General features: G+C 40.4%; 2 protein-coding genes across 2 annotated transcripts; one reads left to right on the forward strand and one right to left on the reverse strand.

Moving 5' to 3' along the window:
• Nucleotides 1–3,743: 3,743 nt before the first annotated feature.
• On the forward strand, nt 3,744–6,937 carry LOC118785857 (microfibril-associated glycoprotein 4-like). The gene is made up of 5 exons (XM_036540807.1): nt 3,744–3,761; nt 5,286–5,489; nt 5,666–5,762; nt 5,956–6,123; nt 6,666–6,937. The coding sequence occupies exons 1-5, from the start codon at nt 3,756–3,758 to the stop codon at nt 6,935–6,937; spliced, it is 747 nt and encodes a 248-aa protein (XP_036396700.1). The 5' UTR covers nt 3,744–3,755.
• Nucleotides 6,938–17,656: 10,719 nt separating this feature from the next.
• On the reverse strand, nt 17,657–19,899 carry LOC118785900 (microfibril-associated glycoprotein 4-like). Its single transcript, XM_036540851.1, has 5 exons — nt 19,894–19,899; nt 18,766–18,969; nt 18,490–18,586; nt 18,137–18,304; nt 17,657–17,941 (listed from the first exon to the last, which is right to left on the reverse strand). Exons 1-5 carry the CDS (start codon nt 19,897–19,899, stop codon nt 17,673–17,675), a joined length of 744 nt encoding a protein of 247 aa, XP_036396744.1. The 3' UTR covers nt 17,657–17,672.
• Nucleotides 19,900–24,304: the final 4,405 nt, after the last annotated feature.

Here is a 24,304-nt window from a genome sequence, read left to right on the forward strand (position 1 = left end):
TGAAATGAGAGAAGCAGCATGGTATTCTAAGCACAGGGAAGTAAGAGGCAATTCCCATCACTAGCACAGATCCACCCAACCCTGCAGCTGAGAGTCCAGATCTTAAAAAAAAAAATTGTTTTATATTGTTTTTATTCTGTTCCCTGGTTTTTAATCAAGTAAAGTACATACTTAGGGCATGCAAATATGTCTCTGTTACGCTGATTAATGAACTTGAATTCATCTAAGCTGAAAAAACACTATTGAGTGTCATACTGTGATCTTTGTTTTAAAAGTGTCTGTTTCCCTGCAAAAGCATCTGAACACTATATATTTTAACTAATACCTGTTTTGAGTCTCTTCAACATGTGTCACAGGTATGCAGGTCACAATGTCACACCTGAACAGTGACATATACACAACCTCTCACTCACACACACACACACACACACACTATGCCGTCTGTCACAGAATAATGTATACACACATAGTCATATAATGATACAAATATACATATACCAATTGTCACACACTAATGGAGGCATTGACACACGCAGGACTGGATTGTCCTGACTTCCCCGTTTGGAACAATAAACAAAATAAAAAAAACTGGTATTGTTGGTTCTTCTGGAAAGTACCTTTCACCAGCTGGAACGCAGTTCACGTGTAATATTTAGTGTAGTTTAGAATTGCAGTTTTTACATGCTGTGCTCACTGTTCTGAGGGTTAGTCTGGTCTGAAAGTGTTGCTCATTCAACTTGAATGAATGCACCTCTGTTCGTTTGCGCTGGAAGTCGCTCTGGATAAGAGAGTCTGCTAAATGAATGTAATGTAATGTAACAACCTTAGTTTAATCAGTACACTACAGACATGATCGCCATGTTTTGCCACAGACTGTTTCTTATTCCTTACTGATCGTGTTATATAGCTTTGACTCTGTGGGGGTATCATAACACTGATGCAGAGACTCATACTTTAATTAAGTATCCAGGACATTCTGGAAAAAAAACACCTGGTTCCCTCTGCCAGAAAGCTCAAACTTTCAAAAGGTGTTCATCTAAATCCAGAAATGGTGAACTGAACACAAAATGATCCCATTACTTACATTACTGTTATTTTGCAGGCTTACAGGGGTTACAATTTTTACATGTTATTCATTTATACACCTGGATATGTACTGACGCAAATGTGGGTTAAGTTCCTTTGCCCAAGGGTACATCAGCAGTTCCCCAATGGGGAATCAAACCAGCAACCTTTCAGCTATGAATCGTGCTCCTTACCACTATGCTACACTGCCACCCCAGTAAGCTTCTGTCTCCTGCATTCCAAAATGTCATAGGCCTGCAAAATTAATGACAAGAAAGACAGAGAGGCTTAAAAATAACTGCAAAGAATTCCATAGCACATGTTTAACTAGTTCAGAAGAGGATATCTGGATGTATGATCGGCATATTTAAAAAAAATCTACATTTCTCAGATACCAGATAGGCCATATATAAAAGTACGGGAGTTTGCTCTGAGCAAGGACTCCTTCCACATCTTGGTTACTGACAACAACGAGAGGTGAGATGGAACGGTATTGTGTTTTATCAAAGATTTTATTCTATTTCTATGCAATAGCTCCAGATTTTATTCAGGTATTCCTTATCAAAAAGTATTGTCATATTATAAATATTCCTGAATCAATGTCACTGTGTGACTGATGTGTGTGTGTGTGTGTGTGTGTGTGTGTGTGTGTGTGTGGGTGGGTGGGTGTTTGTGACACACATTGCATTTTCCATTATATTCTGTTTATATTTGAGCGCAGACATGCCAGTTATACTGACAACAATTAAGAGAAGACACAGTGAAACTGAAATGCAGGCCCTGACAATTTAAAAACATTGTTAAATCAGTCATTTGGTAACTTTTATCACAACAGAATTTGCAGACAATTACGTAACAGCACTTTTCATATTTGATCTGTTCATTTGTTGCGTTCATTTGACAGGGACAGTGAACACTAATCGACATGTCTGCAGATGCATCTATGTAAGCGTGCCAGAATTAGCTGCAATGCTAATTTTCATTTGTAGGCAGGTGGAAATCAAGCAACAGTAACGCAGAACAAAATGTATAGCAGTTAACAATAATAACATAAGACTACTTTACATATAATGAATACAATGTAGTCAGAAATGACACAAGCTACACAAAACATCATGGAGCAGCACATATTACATATTAGAGCGAGAGCAGAAACACAGCAGCTACATCAATTAGCAGCAGAGAACATACAAGCTACACAACAAAGTCTGTCCTCTACATTGCATGATTACAGCATTGATTTGCCTTGAGCCACATACTAAAATTAGCTCTGAACAAATGAAAGGTTCTTCTGTTTCATATTTCAGGAGGCAATGTATTCCAGAAATTCAAGGCTCTCATTGAAAATGCTGTCTGACTGGAAGGGTTGTGTCTGTAGTGTATGACACGGTCACCTTGTCTTGTTAGAATGGGTTTCCTGATTTGCAAAAATTACTGACGCCATGAAGATTTTTTCTTAACAATACAAGAATCAGCAAATAATATCAAATGGTCCCAGATCCCACAGCTCACTGTGAAAATCTGTCAGTCAAATAGGAATCAAATTATTTCAAGGAATTGGCTGAGAAATGAAAATTTTACAGCTATAGAACAAACTCAAAGTAATGTTACAGTCATTACATTACTGGCATTTAACAGACACTTGTATCCAGAGCAACTTAAATCAATTGCAGGTTTTTTAACAATCCATCTACATAGCTGGATATTTATTGAGGCAATTATCGGTTAAGTACCTTGCACAAGGGTACAGCTGATCCTTGGGCAAGGAACTGGCAAGCTTTCAGCTATGAGCCTTGCCTCTTAAGCACTATGCTACACTGCCACCCCAGTTTTTGGTGTCAGTAGCATATTGATTAGCTTATGAACAGTGCTATACGTGCTATGCAGCGTTCGTCTAGAGATAGAAAATCTGAAGCGTTCATACCAATTCTCAGTACCGAGATTATAAATAGACTTAAGTTACCTCTCTGCTGCCACTCCATTTCGAAAAGTACCGCTTCAATTAAAAAAAAAAAAAAAGTTTATTTTTTAATGTATCAAGCAGCACTGTGAGCGTTAAGATTTTGCGGTAATTTATAGAACATAAAAAAGGGTAGCGGGGGCTTCATCCCGCACTGTTACGCATATTCAGTGGTTGCCAATGCGGTTTAGACAAGATTCATATAAATTACTACAGAAAAGGGTGAAAAAAGAAAAAAAAAGATGAATAAAGTTGGCATATTGGGGGGATATATGGTGATGAGGTTGTTGTAAGTGTTTTCTCAAGGATTCAGAAATGTGTAATTTGGTAATTTGTTTATAGCTTGATAAGTAATGCAGTGGTTTCTGACTGAGGGTAGCAGTTCATACATGCACAGTAGGTCGGTACTATGGCATAGTGCTCAATGAATTTGCCTTACATCCAGAAGGTACCAGACAATAATACTGGGTGAGACACTACAGCTGTACACTTGAGAAAAGTACTTGACCTGCATTGCTTCAGTAAACAGCCAGCTCCATAGACTAAGTGAATAATATATAAAAAGTGACCTTTATGCAGTACACCACCTTGGTTTTGCTGGGCAAAGTGAGAATGTAATGTCATTTCTTTTTATCACTTCTTTTCTTTACCCTCACTTTAGACAATCCTGATATTCTGAATATTGAGCTGTTTGCCATTCCAGCTGAAAGAGTCATATTTGGAATCCGGTATGATGGTAAGATTAATGCAAACATTCTATTGTATTGTGTGACCTCATAATGTTTTGGGCCTGATGTTCTATACAGAGGAAACTGTTAAGAAGGAGGCAAACAGATTTTCGCTTTGCTGTTTGATCTCATAATACCCAGTATTAATGCATGAAATGCAGTCAGTGCTGTTTTCAGTACATATCTCACACCCCCTTGCATTTTGTGCATTGGAAGGGGAGGAGTCCTAGCTTTAGAGGTATGGTTTCACTGACAATGAATGACATGTCAATGAACTGGTATTCTCACCTGTGCTTTTTGAATGAAGTCCATTGCCTGGGGAAACCTGTCTTATCTCTCAGCAACTAAATCCACTATAATTAATCCACTTTTATAATTAATCCACTTTTGCTTTGCTCTTCATGTCAGTTTACTTCAGACACAAACAATATTTTTCCTGATAAAAATAGGATTATTTTTTATTATTTATTATTTTTTAATATTGTATTTTTAATAATATAGGGAATATATTATATGAGTGAATATGAGTCTAATAACTATTTGTTGTGTACTGTAAAACATTAATCCCATTACACACACGAAGAGTCATCAGCTACACCATCTCTGTCTTGGTTTTGTAGTTGTTATCAAGTACTTTGGGCTACCAGTCACCCTAGCCTACTGTAATTCCCGTCATTATCATTGAATGAGCAACATTATAGCATTACTTTCACTAGCTGAATTTTTCTGCTATCTAAAATATTGCATCAGAAAATTAGTAAGATCTTATGACACAATACAATGAAATATTTATTTAGCCAACTTCGTGCCAAGAACCGGACATTATAGGATAGATTTCATAATTACTATGTCGTTAATTACTGCTGTCTATCTATACCAAATGTCTTAAAGTACATTGTACAACTTTAAGACTCTCTCTAATTCTATCTGCCCAGTGCTGGCCAGAAGCAGATGGGCTCCCCCTCTGAATTGGGTTCTGCTCAAGGTTTCTTCCTGTTAACTGGAGAGTTTTTCCTTGCCACCATTGCCTTAGGCTTGCTCTCAGGGGGTCTCTGGCCTGGGATCAATGTAAAGTTGCTTTGTGACAACTTGTGTTGTAAAAAGCGCTATACAAATAAAATTGAATTGAATTGAATTGAATTGAACTATTGCATTCACTGACCATACATAAATTTTGCCACTGTCCACTATTTAAAACATTTATTTTCCTAAAATAGCTCCCATTTTATAGCATTATGGTTGCCATGAAGTGTGTAGAGTTCAGTATGATCCATATGCTCTTGATTCCCTTTTAACTTAATTGTACCAACTATGGTAGCATTGCCACAGTTGAGAGCAATTACAAAATGTAAATATCAAAAATATGGGGTTACATTAAATATTTTCTCATAATAAACAGGTAGAAGACAAGATAATAAAAGAAGTATTTTTAACCTACTTTATTTCAAGCTCACCAGCTTCCGTTGATGTCTCCATACAGCAGACGCTACAATGCTTGTACAGTCTCAGCGTTCCTCTCTCCTGGCGTGCAGGTCCCAGTGCTCCTCTTCCTGCTGCTTCCTGTGGCGATCCTCTCACTTCCTGCATCAAAGTTCCAGCCAACGGACTGTGAGGATGTATATTCCAATGGCTCTAAGCAGAGTGGGGTGTACACCATCTTCCCTGCTGGACAGCCTCCTGTCCAGGCCTACTGTGACATGGGCTGTGAGGAAGATGATGATGAAGGAGGGTGGACAGTGAGTAACATCACCTGTCAGATAAACTCACCTGCTGAAAAGTGTCTCTGCTACATCTAACTCCTAGATCCCAGATATAAATAAACTGATTGTAGTTGATTATGATCATGATGTTGATAATGATGGCAATTATGATATTGATGAGGTCCATTGATCAATATACATGTGTCCCTCAGGTGATTCAGAGGAGGATGGATGGCTCTGTGAACTTCTATAGACCCTGGGAGCAGTACAAGAACGGCTTTGGGAATGTATCTGGAGAGTACTGGCTGGGTAAGGCTCTTTCACTCCCACAATGCACTAGGTAAACCTGGAGATGTGTTTCCTGATTAAGGCCAATCTACCCTATCTGGATGACAGCAACAAACAGAATACATTACCATTGAAATGTACACTGCACTTCTCCTGTAATATAGCTCTGGTCGTTAATATTGACCCTGATGCTTGTACTGTTGTCTCACCGCAGGACTGGAGAACATCCTTCTTCTCACCTGGGAAAAGAAGTATGAGCTGAAGGTGGACATGGAGGACTTTGAGGGGGGGAAGGTCCACGCCCAGTACTCCTCCTTCTCTGTCGATCCTGAGTCCGAGGGCTACAAGCTGCATGTCAGCGGCTACATTGATGGAGGAGCAGGTGAGAGTGTGGCTCGACTGTCTCAGGTGATCATCACCAACAGTGTGCAGCCAGATTTAGGAACCTCTGATCCTCTGCCATGTTATGCTGCACCTCTGGATTAGCTGCACGTGGGTTCTGCTCGTTACAAGCATCTCAGGGTCAAACTGATCTAGGCTCAGCGCAAAGACCCAGGCAATGCAGTAATGCTTGAGGCAGACTATCACCTCATCATGGTTCGAGTAGAAAGACAAATTGCACACACTTTATGCAAGGCTGTGAAGTAACAGCAGCAAGTTCCAAAAAAAAAAAATACCAGAAAAGACTGGGAGGCCAGAAGATATTTTGCTTATTGCATTTGTGCTAATATGTATGTAATATATGTATGGTTTTAACTAGCTTTACAGTTGGCTGTCCCCCAGCGTTGCCTGGCCTCTAATGACCTTATTCTTGGCCATGCCTGTGCTTTGTTCAGCACTGGTTAGATTTAATGCATTTCCATCCTGTCACTCCGAGTGAATTCCTCTACCGTGAACTAAAGTCTCCTCTCTTGCATTGCTCAGGAGATTCTATGGCCTACCACGACGGGAGTAAGTTTTCCACCTTCGACAAGGACCAGGACAGCTCTTCCTCTAACTGTGCTAAATCATATCTGGGGGGATTCTGGCATAACAACTGCCATGTGGCGAACCCTAATGGCCTGTATCAGTGGGGAGACTCTACATCTGCCACTGGTGTGAACTGGAAAACCTGGAGGGGCTATGAGTACTCCCTGAAAGCCATCGTCATGAAGATCAGACCCCTGTCAACGCTCCCGACTGGCCCAGAGGCTTAGGCTCTGGCTGTGTGCCAAAAGAGATACACTGCATCCCTTCCTCCTTTCCTACGTCTTCATATGCTGCATGACCTGGATCTCAATAACTGGTAACCTCCTTAAGGACAATTCAAGCTCGTCCTTGTTCTTCTCCTTCTGTGAAGACTGCATCGATGCGTTCTCGCTCAGAGGAGTTTTTCAAGGGTCCCTGACATAAACCACACATACACACACACACACACACACACACACACACACACACACACACACAAACGGTGACATCATTTGCATTTTCATTTTTTTGTTTAATAACATAATCAGTCACTACAGAAATACAAATAAATGTGCATACAACGGGTAACCAGCCACAGTACAACGACGAATCACAATTCAAATGAATTGCATTTTGACAGGAATTGCACACTTTCTTATGGATCTCCTTCTAAAACTCTAAATGGATTTTTATGCATTTTTTTTTAATCATTTTGAAACGTTTTGCTTGCAAAATAGTCTTATTCACCATGCATTCCAAAAAACAAACAAACAAACAAAAAAAACATCTGTCCTGAATAAAAGATTCCTGCTGAATGACATACATCATTGCCAAAGTTCGGTTGCATAAGAACGTTGTGTTTCCCTCACCACATTAGGCACCTCCTTATTTTCTCCTCCTCACATCTGTCCCTCGTCTCCTTGTGGGGCGTCACTGAGGACACTGAGGAGGAGACACAGTATGCATCTCTAAAGTATTGGGAAGAACCCTGTGTCCCTTTAACCCGCCCACTTCCTGTCTCTGACCCTTCAACTTCCTGTCTGTGACCAACTCCCTTTCCCTGACCCGCCCTCCACCGTGTCCGTGTTTGTCTCTGAACTGCCTCCTCTTGCAAATACTCTCACCACCTTTATCTCTGTAACCTAACAGCACAATTTCAGGTCATCTGCATCGCAAGTGTAATGCCTTCAGTTCAGTCAGCTAAAACTGCTGACTGAACTTCTTCTCACATGCATCGTAAAATAAAATGGCTTCTGTGCAGTCTGACTCTAGGTTACTTTAAAAAGTCACAAACATGCATGTTTCTCAGCAAGGTGTTCTAAGCACAGGGAAATAAGAGGCAATTCCCAGCGCTAGCATAGATCCTCCAGCCCTGCAGGGTACTCATTCAAACATAAAGGGAACACACACTTAAATATAAAACGTACACACAGTACACACACACACTCTCTCGCTCTCTCTCTCTCCCACACACACACACACACACACACACACAAACACACACACACACCCACACATAAACTCACAGAGATACACATCATCACACATGTATACTGTATATACAGAAATACATACATTACACACTCACACAAACACACACACACTCAAACATACAGGGCCATACACATATATACAGAAACATACAATACACACACACACACATTTTAGACCCTGAACTGCAATCCTACTCATCCCAGGTTTTAACTCCTCTACTCTAATCTTTGTTGATACGATCTCGAAATTCCAAGGGATGAGAGTGGGAAAGAACAGCCAAGTTTCCCGCAGAAGAGACAGGCAGCCCACCACCCCACCCGTGAGGAAGTGGTTCATGGGTGAATGTGTATGAAGAAGAGATGGTGGCAGTGGTGGCAGCATTCCCAGGGGAGATCCATGTCTCCATGACAGAGAGGAACTGGAGGGAGAGGTTATAGGCCTATATGGAGATGTGTCTGTCACAAACACACACACACACGCACACTAACACATGCACACACACACACACATGCACACATACACACAAAGACGTACGCACACACGCACACACACACACACACACACACACACACACACACACACACACACACACACACACACACTAACACATGCACACACACACACACACACACACACACACACACACACACGCACACATACACACAAAGACGTACGCACACACGCACACACACACACACACACACACACAGGCCTGGATTGTCCTGGCAAATGAGGAATGAACAAATCTTGCATTTTCCATAGTGCCCTTGCCATTTGTTCCTGTTCTAATGTGTGGATTTTTTTTAACTTCAGGAGCTTGTTTGACATTCATTCAGCAGCTACTGTGGATCCTCACAACAAAAAAATCCCACAGTCAAGGCTATATCTTCTAGTGTCCCATTTGTATGTAAAAGTCAGAATATTACTTAACTGTTTACACACTAACAACATGCACATCTTCCTTAACATTATCTGTACAAGCATTTCACACATGGGTTCCGGGTGTGTTCACTTGGGTGCAGGCTTCGCAACCACAGGGGGCTCAGAATGTATGCACAAGGTAAATTCCATGAATTGCACGTTGTATTGGACAACTCGATAAACTTAATTAAACTCATTGATAGCTATCTGACTTTTTTTTTTTTTACCTCCCTGATACTAGTGGGCGTCCCTCCCCTGATGTCCAGTTTACCTCCATGTAGCTAGAAATGTTTTAATTAATTTTATTTCATCTCTATTTAACCAGGTAAGTCCAGCTGGAATAAAAGTCTCTTTTGCAATGGAGGCCTGGCCAAGAAAGGAGCAGCACATAGAGCTACAGACAAAAAACAAAGCCCCTATGATGCAAACCAATATAAAAACCAGTACAAAGCAAGAGAGAGACAGAGAACCTGAGAGAGAGAGAGAGAGAGAGAGACAGAGAGAGAGAGCACTTCCAGAGTTTGGGACAGAGAAAAAGGGAGGGAGAGATGGAGCAGACAACTTATTCAAAGCAATGGAGGCTACATCTGTTATTTATGTAGTTATTGTTTCAGACACACATATTACCAGTGATTTTATATACGTTTTATTGTAAAAATAGCACACATCTGATGTCTAACTCATGCCTGGCAGCTATTGCTAATGAATGAACAGCAGTGTGATACAGTGGTAAGGAGCAGGGCTCGTGTCTCAAAGGTTGCTTGTTTGATTCCCCAACTAAATGATAATAATGTAAATGTCACTAACATAACAGTGGTTCCCACAGTCAATGCTACACCATGACACGTACTCAAGCCATTTGGATTTCCATGGATCGAAAGATGAAGATGAGGGACAGACCTGCACATTTTCAGCCATTAAAGTTCAGCAAAGCACCTTAAAGTAATACAGACTGTAGAGAGTTACGAAACTGAGCCTGACATTAGCAGCGCAATGTAGACAAATCTGACAGACCTGTCATTCAACTCTGGCAGATCAGGTGGTGACACTGGCAGCAGGATCAAGTGTGCTTGCTGGCTATTGTTTCAAAACTGCAGAACAAAAGTGATGCTTCATGGTGTGACATCACATATGGTAGCTAGCTAACTAGTCAGCAAGCTACATGGATAAAGTGACTGTAGAAGGATGTACAGCGTCCTCAATATTTATTCATACCCCTGACTGAACAGGAACAAAAACATGGTGTAAAAGAGAATAAACATAATAAAGATATTTTATGTGTATGTTTTTTTTCTGCATCAGAAATAAAAATCTTACACTTTAATTATGTTGTTCAAAGGTAGTAGATTTTTATCTCAGAGAGTAAGGCTCACATTTATTCAGAACCCTGTAATTAGCATTTTAAAAATTCTCTTCTGGCATGGACTACACTCATAAGATGCTTTCTGTTTTGAGGTTCTGGCTATTCTAAGCAGAATGTTTCACAGCCGCCCCAGGCGGAACTCATTTATTTATTCATTTACTTACGCATTTATTGATTTATTTATTTATTGTGAGTGCCTTCTTGAGTTCAAACCTCAGATGTTTAATTGGATTTCAGGTCTGAGCACTGAGATGCTGGTTTGTGCTCGGTTAGCCATTCGTTTGTAGATTTGATTGAATATTAATATTAATATTAATTGAATTTCCATCATTTTGCTGCTGGAATTCAGCCGAGTCCCTGCCCCCTGGCAGAACAATGTACATTTTATCAATTTGTGCCACGTCTGTGGCTTTGTGCGGCGTAGTTGAAATGCTTGCATGCATTCGCAGTGTTCTGTCGCCCATGAAACAAAAAATGCATTCGGTGCACAAACACAAGTTACACTCAGGTGTAAAAAATGTTAGAATTGCGCCCGGTCTGCTGCTGTGAGCTGGACAATCGAATTCCTAGCATGCATTTGAGGTAAATGTAGTGTTATGTAACTCGTGAAACCAAAGATGCTCACAGCAAACAAACATGTCAATTTGCATTCAGGCTTAAGTCATATTCTCTGTATGTCAGTAAAGAATGCAGCGAGACAGGAGGGGCAAACAAAAAGCTGGTTCTAACTCATGGGCCAAAATGGTTAAGGTCAGTGCCAAGCAGTTCCTCAGACAGTCTCAGGTCAATCACAAACTGTGAGCCCATACAAAACCTCACACCAGGAGTTCCAGCCTCAAGGTTTGCATCGGTGCTGAGCCGTTCGTAGCAGGAGTGTTACGAAAACAAAGGTCTGAAAGCTGGAATGAAGCACGTTCTTTATGTCATTACATTTTTTTTTCCTTGTACCCCTGTATCCAGGTCTCCTGTAACTCAGCGCTGGAGATTTGGGGACCGACTCAACAATGGAAGTGCAGACTGCAGTGGTGCTGTTTTAAATGAGTCTAATGTGCATCAGAACAGTACATTGCATGTTTATTTAAACGCATCTACACTGCACCCCATTTCCCCCATGCGTGTGCTGGTGCAGATCTCATTATTCTGCAAAAAAAAAGAGAAATAAATCAACCTTTCTTTGCTAAAGAGGTAGCACAATGGGTAGGGAGGAATTCGCCTTGAGTTATCCTAGTGTCTGCTCAGTTCGGAATCTGATAGGTTCTCCCTTAACTCCATGGAATGATTGGCATGTTTTTGAATTAAGAGGAAGGAAACCAAACAATCAGTTTAAACCAGTCTCAATTAATAGTTATTTTCAACATTACAGTCAGTACTACTACCTCTACCTACAACAGCAAACATACAGGAATAAGTAAATCAAACGAGAAAGTGGTAATAATAATATATGAATATTGAGGTTAATTCAGTTGATAGGGTTATTGACCATAAATTAATTAATTACATCAAGATTCTACATATCATTAATCCTTGGCCAAAGTTATTTAATTTCCTGCTTTCAGTCAAAACAAATTTATATGAGCCGCATATATTTAAGCCTCAGAGAAATTAAAAAGCTTTACTGCTTGTAACCGGACACAATAAGTAACCCTCCAATCATTAGCTATCCCTATTTAGCGCTACAACTCAATCACGTGTTGAGTTGTAGCGCTAAATGTCCACAGACTCAAATGACGTTTCGTTGACTCTGAAGCATGCAATTGAATGAAACAGGGGATGGGGACTGCCGAAGATGAACTTTTGCGGAGACTTCGGGCTGGTTCAGGAAAGCAAAGCTTTATTTTCGTACTCCGGCTGGAGGAGAGACAACACATACACAAGCATAGTGTCTGCTGGCTTTGTCCTGTACAGAGGACAGACAGACTATAACGGGCACTTGCTTACATTGAAACTGGTGCCCAACTTCCTCTTATTAGTTTCTGCACAAAAGGCCAGGGACATGACCTAATCAAGTCTGGATTGCATACTCATATGCCAGTTGAGCAGATGTCATCCCACGCAGGGGAGGAAATTTGCAGTTTCAGCTTTTCAGACTTCTTCTTATACAATGATTAACATGCAACGCGTACACCATGGCCCAGCATCTTCCACTGATGTTTGCAATTTGGTCTAAGGTCACCCTTGTACAATATCAGATCATTCTCAGGTCACCCCCGTACACTTCTGATATGCAAAATACCAGGTTATTCTTAGGTCACCCTCAGCTAGTCAAAATACCAGTTCGTTGTTACTTGGGTCACCCTCTTATAATGTCCTTTCATATAATTTTACTTCCACAAGGACTGAGCAGACCGTCTTTACCAGTGTTGTCCAGATTACATGGACGGCAGTGTAGCATAGTGGTTAAGGAGCAGGACTCGTAACCGAAAGGTTGCCGGTTCAATCCACGCTGGGACACTGCTGCTGTACCCTTGGGCTAAAGGTACTTAACCCACAGTTACCTCAGTAAATATCCAGCTGTATAAATGGGTAACATTGTAAAGAACTGTAACCTACGTAAGTTGCTTTGGATAAAAGCGTCTGCTAAATGAATAAATGTAAATGTTCACCGTCTCGTCCCAATTCTTTTGAGAAGAAGGCGAGAGGTATGTAGTATTGGCAGGAGCTTTGTACCTCTGCAGGAAAGGGTCGAACTTTTGCAGCAGCTGCGTACGTTAAAGGAAGTTCCCTTGGTTGGCACTGCCATCCATTTCGCTGCGGCCACGAAAAGAAATGCCCTGTTTGGCCAGAAAGGCAGTAACCGAAACAACGCGGCAGAGATACTGCTTTCTTTCACTGATCTCAGCTACACTAGCAGTTTGTAGCTGCTCAGCTATGTCACCAGGGACCTTGCTTGCTTTATATCTCATCCATGCCGCCATGGAGGCCTTGTGTCATGAAGTCTTCCCATGGTCCCTAAACGAATCCAGAGCCCTCTTCCCGCTGGTGTATGGCCGGGAGAGGCTAGACCATCTTTGTTGTGCCTGCATTGCTGCTTGCTGAACAGTCTGCAGCAGAAGCAGGAGGCGGAATTTTGGCTGACTGAACATTATAGGCAGTTAAAAGTGTTGTACCAGCTCCTCTGAAAGGACCTCCTCGGAAGTCCAAAAATGTTTGGAAGGAAACTGGATATCTTTTACTTGCTTTGGACCTGTGTCTGGGCTTCCTAAACCTGTCTCATTAGAGCCCTCTCCTGTCTTTCCCTCATCTCTCCTCCCTGGCTCATCTGTGAAGCAGCAGTAAACGACAGATTTTAGCCCTCTACTTTTATCTGCCCACAACAAAACTCACAACAACTCTATCATAAACTGTCTCATTTGCTCTATTGTTTTTTTACCTAGTTTGCATATTTTTTCCTTTTATTTTTACGTATTTTACTAATCACCCTCCTTTTACACAGCATTTTTTGTTTTATTGTCCTATATTAGTCTACATTTGATTTATTTCACACCTGTTATGCCATGTGTCTAATTTAATCATCACCTTGTCTTTTACACCTTCCATTTCACTCTCTTTTTTCCTCCTATATGAAGTGTTTTGAGCTACATTTTATTTATTAAATGTGATACACGATACAAATAAAGGTATTATTTTTATTATTATTATTATTATTATTATTGTTATTATTTATTGCTTATTGTGCACACACACAGACACGCACACACACACACACACACACACACACACACACACACACACACACACACACACACACAAACTAATCTGTGTAGTGTCTTCAAATGTCCACTAGATGTCATAAATACACTGAACAAGGAACATAACGTGGTATTTTAACCTCTAAAAATCATCTTCTCAGTGGCATATTTTGAATACACATACACTTCTTTGAATGACACACTAATGTGTAGGGGGAAATTACACAAAACACACTCAAATCATGGGTCGATTTCTTTCTTCTAAATAATTAAAAGTGATACTGACTGAGTAGACACATTTTTCCCTGTAGGATGATGGAGTAATTGACTTTGTAAATAATATTAATATTACAATAATAATCATAATAATAAGTGATTATAAGCAGCCTACCTTGCTGCTGGCAATGGAAGCATGTAATGACCTGTTGCTAGCTTGACATTTCTGCTTGCTATTGAAAGTGAACTATGGTATCCTGGTAGCTACCTAGCTAACTACCCATCTGAGTGGAATACATGTTCCAAACGCCAAATCAGTTGCAGAGATACATATGCTTCAAGGGAAACAAATTATGGCTTGAAGACTTCTCAGCTGGATTCTACAAAGGCAAAGTAAGGTCATCCCACTCTCTTTCTATGCTTAGCCCATGTTCCACATTAATATCACAGTGAGTGCAGGCTAGCGTGCTGTCTGGAGCTGGCCAGGTGTGCCTTGGAATTAATCTTATTTACGATGATATACATAGCTATAATCATATGTAAACGTGTGCCAAATAGTTGTTTCCATAAATGGTGTGCCTTGTGACAAAAACATTTGAGAACCACTGAGCTAGACTAGCTAGCTAGCTAAAGAGCCCTCTTCTTCACCAACCTGAGCTTGTAGACGAGGCAGTGACACTCTCACGTCCTGACTCATCTGCTGCTACAGCAACAGGAGATAACTGTTCCTCCACCTCCTCTAGCCTCACCTGTGCCTTGTTGCCTTCATCCTCTTTCTTTTTGAAAAAGCTTCTTATATCCATAGCCTTCAAATCTTGCCTTAGTGAATTAGCCAGCTAGCTACCACCAGATGCCAACAATGATAAGCCCTGTAACCTGAGCTTGTAGAGGGGCTACTCATGAAACATTCGGGGCTGTAGCCTCGAACGCCCAGGCCTAACGCCACCACTGTGTTACAGGTGAAGATTACATTACATTACTAGCATTTAGCAGACACTCTTATCCAGAGCGACTTACATAGGTTACAGTTTTTTTTTTTTACAATGTTATCTATTTATACAGCTGGATATTTACGGAGGCAACTGTGGGTTAAGTACCTTGCCCAAGGGTGCAGCAGCAGTTCCCCAGTGGGGAATCAAACTGGCAACCTTTCGGTTACAAGCCTGGCTCTTTAACCACTACGCTACACTGCCGCTATGCTGTGTACTCCACCTCACTGATGTGTTAGAATACTGCTAACGATGGTCTGCTTTAGCTTAACATACTGTTTCATTGGTAATGCAGTGAGAATACAGATTTCTGTGCCCATATTGATGCCATCCTTTTTAAGTAGGCATGTCTCTGCTGACCGCTATCTTCTTATAAATACCCAGGAGTCCACAGTGGCAGAACAAACTGGCTTTGTCCCACCGCGGGTGCTTAATTCTGTACATTCAGTTAGCTTCTATAAACTAGCTAAACACGTATAGTATAAACTTTACATTACCATAAGGGTAAATAAAAATATAACTTTTTTTTTTTTTCTTACGAACAGTTAAACTATGAGGCTGTGTTTTGTTGTCATTGACTGGGTGCTTGAAATATTTCTTTCTCTTTTTTTTTTTTAATTGGAATTTGGCAATTAAAATAATTATCATATTTGAAATTGCAAAGAACTGTGTTTGTTTTCTTCAGCATTCAACCAGTTAGCCTTGCATATACTGCACCTTTTGAAAGATCACCAAAGGTTTCCTCTTTAAAAATTTTTATCTAAAAAGAAATCACTTTGTAATACATGGTGGTGTTTTGAAATTGTATGATTTATGTTGTTTGTCTCAAGTGTGAAAATTGTAAAATATTAAAGACAGGGTTTTGTAAGATCATTTCACATGTAAACAAATCATCAGCTGGGCAAACTGGGCAAGGACGTGATCTTACCGAATTTTATTTTATTTTATTCCATTCAACGAGAATATTTTCACGCCTGGATTGCATGGGCGACGAGTGGTGAAATAAAAAGCATAGACGAAAGTGTAAACGTTAAGGAAATGCATGGAAATGGGAAAATAACATGGTACAAATGATAAGACAAAATCACTCCATGCTAAAATAAAAGACGGTCACAGAACCCAGATGGTATTTGTTCAGAGTACAATTGCATAGAAGCAAACTGTGCCCACTTGACAAAAACAAACAAAAAAAAAATTAACAACTTATTTAATCAACGTAGTTAACCCAATCCCAGTGCTCTTTCTTTTAAAATAGGTTGTATAAGATGCCAAAACCTTGAGGTAGGCCTTAAAAGATTTAACCAAGACAATTTATTTTCTGTATCTTCCTTTAGGTCAGATAGCATGGAGGACTGTCTGACATAAAGTGTCATAAAGACATAAAGACAGCATGCGGGAGTCGACATTAAAGCAGGGAAAAGGCATGCCGGTTGTGTTACCTCTCAGGCTGTTGCAAGGAGAGGAAGGGGCCAATTCCACGGTAAAAACAAGAACACTCACAGTTGTATGAAACCTCACTCTTTCAGTCATTTCATGTCTAGAAAAGCAACTTCCTTAAGTTTTAAGCTCAGGTTCTTCTCTCTCTCTCTCTCTGCTCGTATCTTCTTGTTTGTACTGTTTGTGTTTGTTTCTGTAATATCACATATCCTTCTGTGACTTATTGGGAGGTTTTAATTTAGAGAGATATGATGGTAAATATTTGGCCTGTTTTCATTCAATTTGGTGGAACTGTGAGGAGGCACCAATACCTTTTTTTCTTAAAACAAATTTACAGACACACACACACAAAAAAACACACACACACACACACACACAAGGCATAGATTGTGATTGTAGATACACTCAGATACCAGCTAGTTTGTGGGACAGACACAGGAAGTAGGCGTGACAAGAAAGGAGAGAGGGTGGATACTTGTTGCAATGCATTGTAAGTATTTATTGATTTGTAAGACATTCTTACCCAGACCCACTTAGAAGGCCATCATGGTTTGACACATACAGTGTATATTTGTAATTAAATGATCAATGATAAAAATGAATATATGTCATACTAAGCAACGGCTGCATGCAAACAAACTGATTGTTATCTTAAGGAAAGCCCCTTCAAATCCAAAAGCATCAAACTTTCCGCTAGAAATAAAGAAAGCAACAACAAAGAACCATAAGAGCAACCACAAAAGTAACATAGGAGCTATGCAAACTAACATCACACCGGCAGATACACAGATGTTGGCACTGACCTACAGAACTGCTTGGCATAGACAGTGATTGGCTTAGATATAGTGAGTGGGCGTGGCAGAAGCAGCTCCTCCTACTCCTCCACATCATCCAGAGACAAGGGTCTGATCTTCATGGTGATGGCCTTCAGGGAGTAGGAACTCCTCCAGGTCTGCCATCTGACACCGGCTTCGTAGCTGTTTGTGTGCCCCCACATGTACAAGCCATTGGGATTTACATTGCCGCAGCTTCTAAACCAGAATCCTCCCTGCTGTCTTTCAGCACAATTGTAGTAGTAGTAGCTATCCTGGTCCTTGTCAAAGGTGGAAAACATCCTCCCATTGTGATAGCTTAAAGCATCTCCTGAGCAACAGACAAGAGCAGACTTCAATTCACGGCAGAGGGACATGATGCAGTTTAAGGTCAAAGCGGGCTTTCAGGAACAGTTACAGCGTGACACAGGAAGTGAGGAAGATTTACAGTGCGGCACAGGAGATGAATCAGAGTTACAGCTTGACACCGACTAGCGTGACCCCACCCACCTGCTGTGCCACTCACCTGCTCCTCCGTCAACGTAGCTGCCGATGTTCAGTTTGTACCCTTTTTCCTCAGAATCGATAGAGAACGTGGAGTATCGGGCGTGGACCTTCCCCCCCTCAAAGTCCTCCATGTCCACCTTCAGCTCATACTTCTTTGCCCAAGTGAGAAGGAAGATGTTCTCTAGTCCTGCGGTGAGACAGTACTGGCATCAGGGTCAAGACTGAAGGACACAGTTCTAGTACAGCAGAGGTGCAGTGTCACTTTAAATGTGAAGGCATTCATTACTTTCACACAGGCAGGGTAGGTGAATCTCACCCAGGCAACACTTTTCCAGGTTTACCCAGTGCATTGTGGGAGTGAAAAAGCCTTACCCAGCCAGTACTCTCCAGATACATTCCCAAAGCCGTTCTTGTACTGTTCCCAGGGTCTGTAGAAGTTCACAGAGCCATCCATCCTCCTCTGAATCACCTGAGAGATGCAGGAATATCAACCAGTGGGCCTCATTGATATTATCATTGCCATCATCATCAAGATCATAATCAATCTCAATCAGCCTCTGAGATCCAGGAGCTTCCACACAGACACTGGAGCTTCGGCACAGAAACACTGCAAGCAGATAAATCTATCTGACAGGTGATGTTACTCACTGTCCACCTTCCTCCATCACTGTCCTCCTCACACCCCATGTCACAGAAGACCTTGACAGGAGTAGGCTGTCCAGCAGGGAAGATGGTGTACACCCCACTGTGTGTAGAGTCATTTATGTAGATATCCTCACAGTCCATGGGCTCGAACCGCACAGGAAGTGAGAGGATCGCCACAGGAAGCAACAGGAAGAGGAGCACTGGGACCTGCACACCAGGAGAGAGGAACACTGACACTCTAACTGTGTCTACTGTATGTATACATCAGTGAAGAGTCATTACATATGCTGTATGGAGATATTAGTGAAGAGTAACTACATGTACTGTATGTAAACTTATAGATACATAGATACATAGATAAATAGATACTGGTGAGTTTAAACTAACATGGGTTAAAACATTCCTTTATTCTCTTATTAGCCTGTCTTCTACCTCTTTCTCATGAGAGATATTTATAATTACAATTCGTAATTAAATTTACCATTATTATAATTAAAAGTATTTTAATGCCTTGCAACAAATGCAATACATTCATATTTCATATGGTTAAGTAAAAAAGGAAATCAGGAGCATATGAATTATACTAAACACTACACACTTAATCCCACAGAATAACCATAATGTCATTTCTCATTTCATGAAAATGACTGAAATAATAGCTAACAGTACGTGTAGCTAGCGGCACTAGTAGGCCAAAGTACTCAATAATGGCTTGAGAAACAGGGATACAGAGATGGTGTTGCTGATGAGTATCTGTGTGTACTGATGCTGGTTTTGTCAGGCAATGAACTTTTCAAATGTTTCAAAGACTTTTTTTCAAGAACCTTCCAAACGTTTCAACGATATTGTTTCAATACAAGAGAAAAATTGGAAATATCAATTCTTCGCAATGTGAATGAAACCACGCCTCTAAAGCTAGGACTCCTCCCATTCCTGCAAAATGGTGTGAGATATGGACTGATACCAGCGATCAGCACTGACTGCATTCCATGCGTTAGCCCTAGTTTTTTTATTAGATCACACAGCTTAAACCCATTATGCCCCTTCATTAACTGTATGAACTGTTTAGAACATCAGTCTCAAACCATTATGAGGTCACACAGTGTAATGGAGTGTTTGCATTAATCTTACCATCATACTGGATTCCAGATATGACTCTTTCAGCTGGAATGGCAAACAGCTCAATATTCAGAATATCAGGATTGTCTGAAGTGGGGTAAAGAAAAGAACCAACAAAGGCAGCAAACATTACATTTTGAATATGCTCACCAATGTGACGCTGTGTATGAGCTTACATTTTATATAAAGCATTTTCATTTTCTTATGAATGATTTATAACAAAGTTATGTCACCTCAATGAAAGTGGTATAGATGCTTTATGAAGACTTTATGGGAACGCATACTTTATATGTAGAATTACTGTTTTACTGTTTACTCTAACATTAACAGTAAGAGTAAAGAGGAAATCAGTTAGGGCTTTAATTAAATATATATATATATATATATATATATATATATTATATTTATATATATATATATTTATATATATTTATATATATATATATATATATATATATATATATATATATATATATATATATATAAATATTCTGATGTCTAAGTACTATGCTTGTTTTTAGTAAAAAAATACAGATTATGAGCTGATGCTATATTATATTGCCAGTGATTAGGCAAATGTGATTATACAAACTATAGTTCAATCAGAAAATTGTAGAATAATTTTGTTGATGAGTACATTACGGGTTACTGGGTGAAATAAATATAAGTCTCTCAAACCTTCGATGAAATGATGTGATATTGCAGCTCACCTCCTGCCTGTGTTAGTAGCCAGGGTCTGGAAGAAGCCCTTTCTCTGAGTGATGGGTTCTGCTTCCGCTACAAGAGTTTCTCCTGCTTTTATAGACCGATTCCCTGGCCGGCAACCAACTGCATTTTTTCCTTTTGAGCTGTGGTCAATCTTGTTTTACTACATTTTAACTTTTGCTCATATGACGGGCCACATTTTTTCACTTGTTTTATTTTGTTTTAAGTTTAAGTAATCGCAACAGCAGAACTTGGTTAGGTTTTGAGAGTAAAATGACTTGACATGTTGATTCACATGGCTGATAGATACAGCAACGATACTGTGACCCTTTGAGACGTGTCCTTGCAGGTTTTGCCAGATGATAATCACAATTCAGAAGCTGACCGATCGCTTAAATGAACTCAAAACATGCTGTTAAGATTGCTCGCAGATAAAAAAAATATTTCAAAAAAATTTGATAATCCAGTCCCGCTTATTTGGTTTTTGAAGGGCACCTTTGCAAATTCCTGTATTTTTTTTTTATTCCGAATAAATTTCTAAGTAACAATGTCCAAGGACTTAAACACTGTCTTAGGTATAAAAACAGGGATGTTTCTGAATTAGAAAATGTGTCTGGGAGAATATTATTTTTTTATTTAATTAATTTTGCTAATGAGGGATATTGCTATAGATATCCAATGTTCCAGGTATGGTTTTGATTGTTAAGTCTATTACCTGACATTCTCCCTATTTAGATTTGATACTGAGCGTGCTACTGTTTATGTCTAAGTGCTTGAACTGATTTTAAGTATTTTCAATGGGAGGTTGGAAGGGCTGCAGGGTGGCCTTAGGCAAGGTACGTCATCCACAACTGCGTCAATAAATACGCAGCTGTACACATGGATAAAATCGTAAACCTTTGTCAGTCGCTCTGGGTAAGAGCACCTGCTAAATGACAACCACGTAACGTGAAAATGATCAGTACTGTGGTGTTTCATAGCCTGTGCATACAGCCGTAATGCACAGTTTGCTGCTGGAGACACAGTGAAATTTGGGCTCGTTGTGACCTTCTCGAGAGGGCGCTTTTATCTGAACTTATCCGTCACACTGTGCCACTCAGCCTAATTAACCATAAAGACAGAACGTTCATTTCCTGGTTGGGTTTGGCTTGGCTGACAGAGCCACCCGGGAGGCCAGGTGGGGTCTGGCAGTCCTTGCTGGCGCTGGGCTGATGAAGAGAGCCGCGCTGAGAGTGCTGACGGAGATGCTTATGCAAGTGGCCTGCAGATGGGGGAGGGCAGGGTTTGAGTGCTTGTAGCCCTGCACAAAGTCACACTGAATGCGTTATGTATGAGGAAGTAAATGTAATCGTATAATTACATTAATTTCCTTGTGTGTGTGTGTGTGTGTGTGTGTGTGTGAGTGTGGTGTGTGTGTGTGTGTGTGTGTGTGTGTGTGTGTGTGTGTGTGTGTGTGTGTGTGTGTGTGTGTGTGTGTGTGTGTGAGTGTTTTGTTCACAGCCCAAATGTGAACTTTGATTTGAAATATCCCTTCAAAAAAGTAAAATACAAACATACTGCAAATCAAATGCAGAAACAAAGTTAGAAAGCGTTGACAATGTAACTGAAACTTTTCCCTTTACAATAAGAGAACAGGCACACAAGGCAGACTGTGATCCCAAAACTGGACGTTAAGTTTCAACAAATTTCAACGTGCATTTCAACAGCACAACCACTCAATCAATTAATCAATAAACATTCTCATTACCTGGACACAGAATTTCACAGATTATCAATTTGACAGGAAAGATATGTAAAAAATAACATCCTTCCCCCCTTCATCCCACCGTATCTAAAAATTTGATACAAATATATATATATTAAAATGATATTAAAAGCCAGTATGACAGACGAATTTACATAGATTACAATTCATACATCCATATAGTTGGATATTTACAGAGGCAATTTGGGTATAGTAAATTGCCTAAGGGTACAACAGCAGTGCCACACCAACATAATTTGCCTTTATCTTTACTATTCAATTCAATTCAATTTTATTTGTGTAGCGCTTTTTACAATGCAAGTTGTCACAAAGCAGCTTTACATTGATCCCAGGCCAGAGACCCCCTGAGAGCAAGCCTAAAGCAACAGTGGCAAGGAAAAACTCCCCAATTAACAGGAAGAAACCTTGAGCAGAACCCAGCTCAGAGGGGGAGCCCATCTGCTTCTGGCCGGCACTGGACAGATAGAATTACATAGAATACTCAAAATTGTACAATGTACTTTAAGACATTTGAGTTTTGATAGACATTAGTAAATAACAGAGTAATTATAAAATGTATCCTAGAGAATGTCTGCTTCTTGGCACGCAGTTGGCTTGATAGGCAGGGCAGCAAGGTAGCAGCACTGGAGATCGGGATGTGATGCTTGGACTACAGCTCCAGGCAGGAGCTCGGAGCAGGGATAGGAAACAAATAGAGAATAATTTGGCGGTACACATGGATAAAATCGTAAACCTATGTCAGTCGCTCTGGGTAAGAGCACCTGCTAAATGACAACCACGTAACGTGAAAACGATCAGTACTGTGGTGTTTCATAGCCTGTGCATACAGCCGTAATGCACAGTTTGCTGCTGGAGACACGGTGAAATTTGGGCTCATCGTGACCTTCTAGAGAGGGCGCTTTTATCTGAACTTATCCGTCACACTGTGCCACTCAGCCCAATTAACCATAAAGACAGAACGTTCATTTCCTGGTTGGGTTTGGCTTGGCTGACAGAGCCACCCGGGAGGCCAGGTGGGGTCTGGCAGTCCTTGCTGGCGCTGGGCTGATGAAGAGAGCCGCGCTGAGAGTGCTGACGGAGATGCTTATGCAAGTGGCCTGCAGATGGGGGAGGGCAGGGTTTGAGTGTTTGTAGCCCTGCACAAAGTCACACTGAATGCGTTATGTATGAGGAAGTAAATGTAATTATATAATTAAATTAATTTCATTGTGTGTGTGTGTGTGTGGTGTGTGTGCGTGTGTGTGTGTGTGTGTGTGTGTGAGTGTTGTGTGTGTGTGTGTGTGCGTGTGTGTGTGTGTGTGTGTGTGTGTGTGTGTGGTGTGTGTGTGAGTGTGGTGTGTGTGTGTGCGTGTGTGTGAGTGTGGTGTGTGTGTGTGTGTGTGTGTGTGTGTGTGTGTGTGTGTGTGTTTTGTTCACAGCCCAAATGTGAACTTTGATTTGAAATATCCCTTCAGAAAAATAAAATACAAACATACTGCAAATCAAATGCAGAAACAAAACTAGAAAGCGTTGACAATGTAACTGAAACTTTTCCCTTTACAATAAGAGAACAGGCACACAAGGCAGACTGTGATCCCAAAACTGGACGTTAAGTTTCAACAAATTTCAACGTGCATTTCAGCACAATCACTCAATCAATTAATCAATCAACATTTTCATTGCCTGGACACAGAATTTCACAAATTGTCTATCTGACAGTTTGACAGGAAAGATATTTAAAAAATAACATCCTTCCCCCCTTCACCCCACCTTATTTAAAAATTTGATACAAACATGTATATATTTAAATGATAGTAAAAGCTGTTATGAAACAATAACCTTGGCACAAAATATGTCCAGCAGAAATGATCTAGGTACAACGCAGAGTTCAATTAAAAAAAAAAAAAAAAGATTTTCTAAGTCAGGAACATGCCAGACTAGCAGTAACTGCAAAACTTTCTGTCTTTATAATGT

Source organism: Megalops cyprinoides, chromosome 1 (assembly GCF_013368585.1).
Source record: "Megalops cyprinoides isolate fMegCyp1 chromosome 1, fMegCyp1.pri, whole genome shotgun sequence".
Classification (NCBI taxonomy): Eukaryota; Metazoa; Chordata; class Actinopteri; order Elopiformes; family Megalopidae; genus Megalops; species Megalops cyprinoides.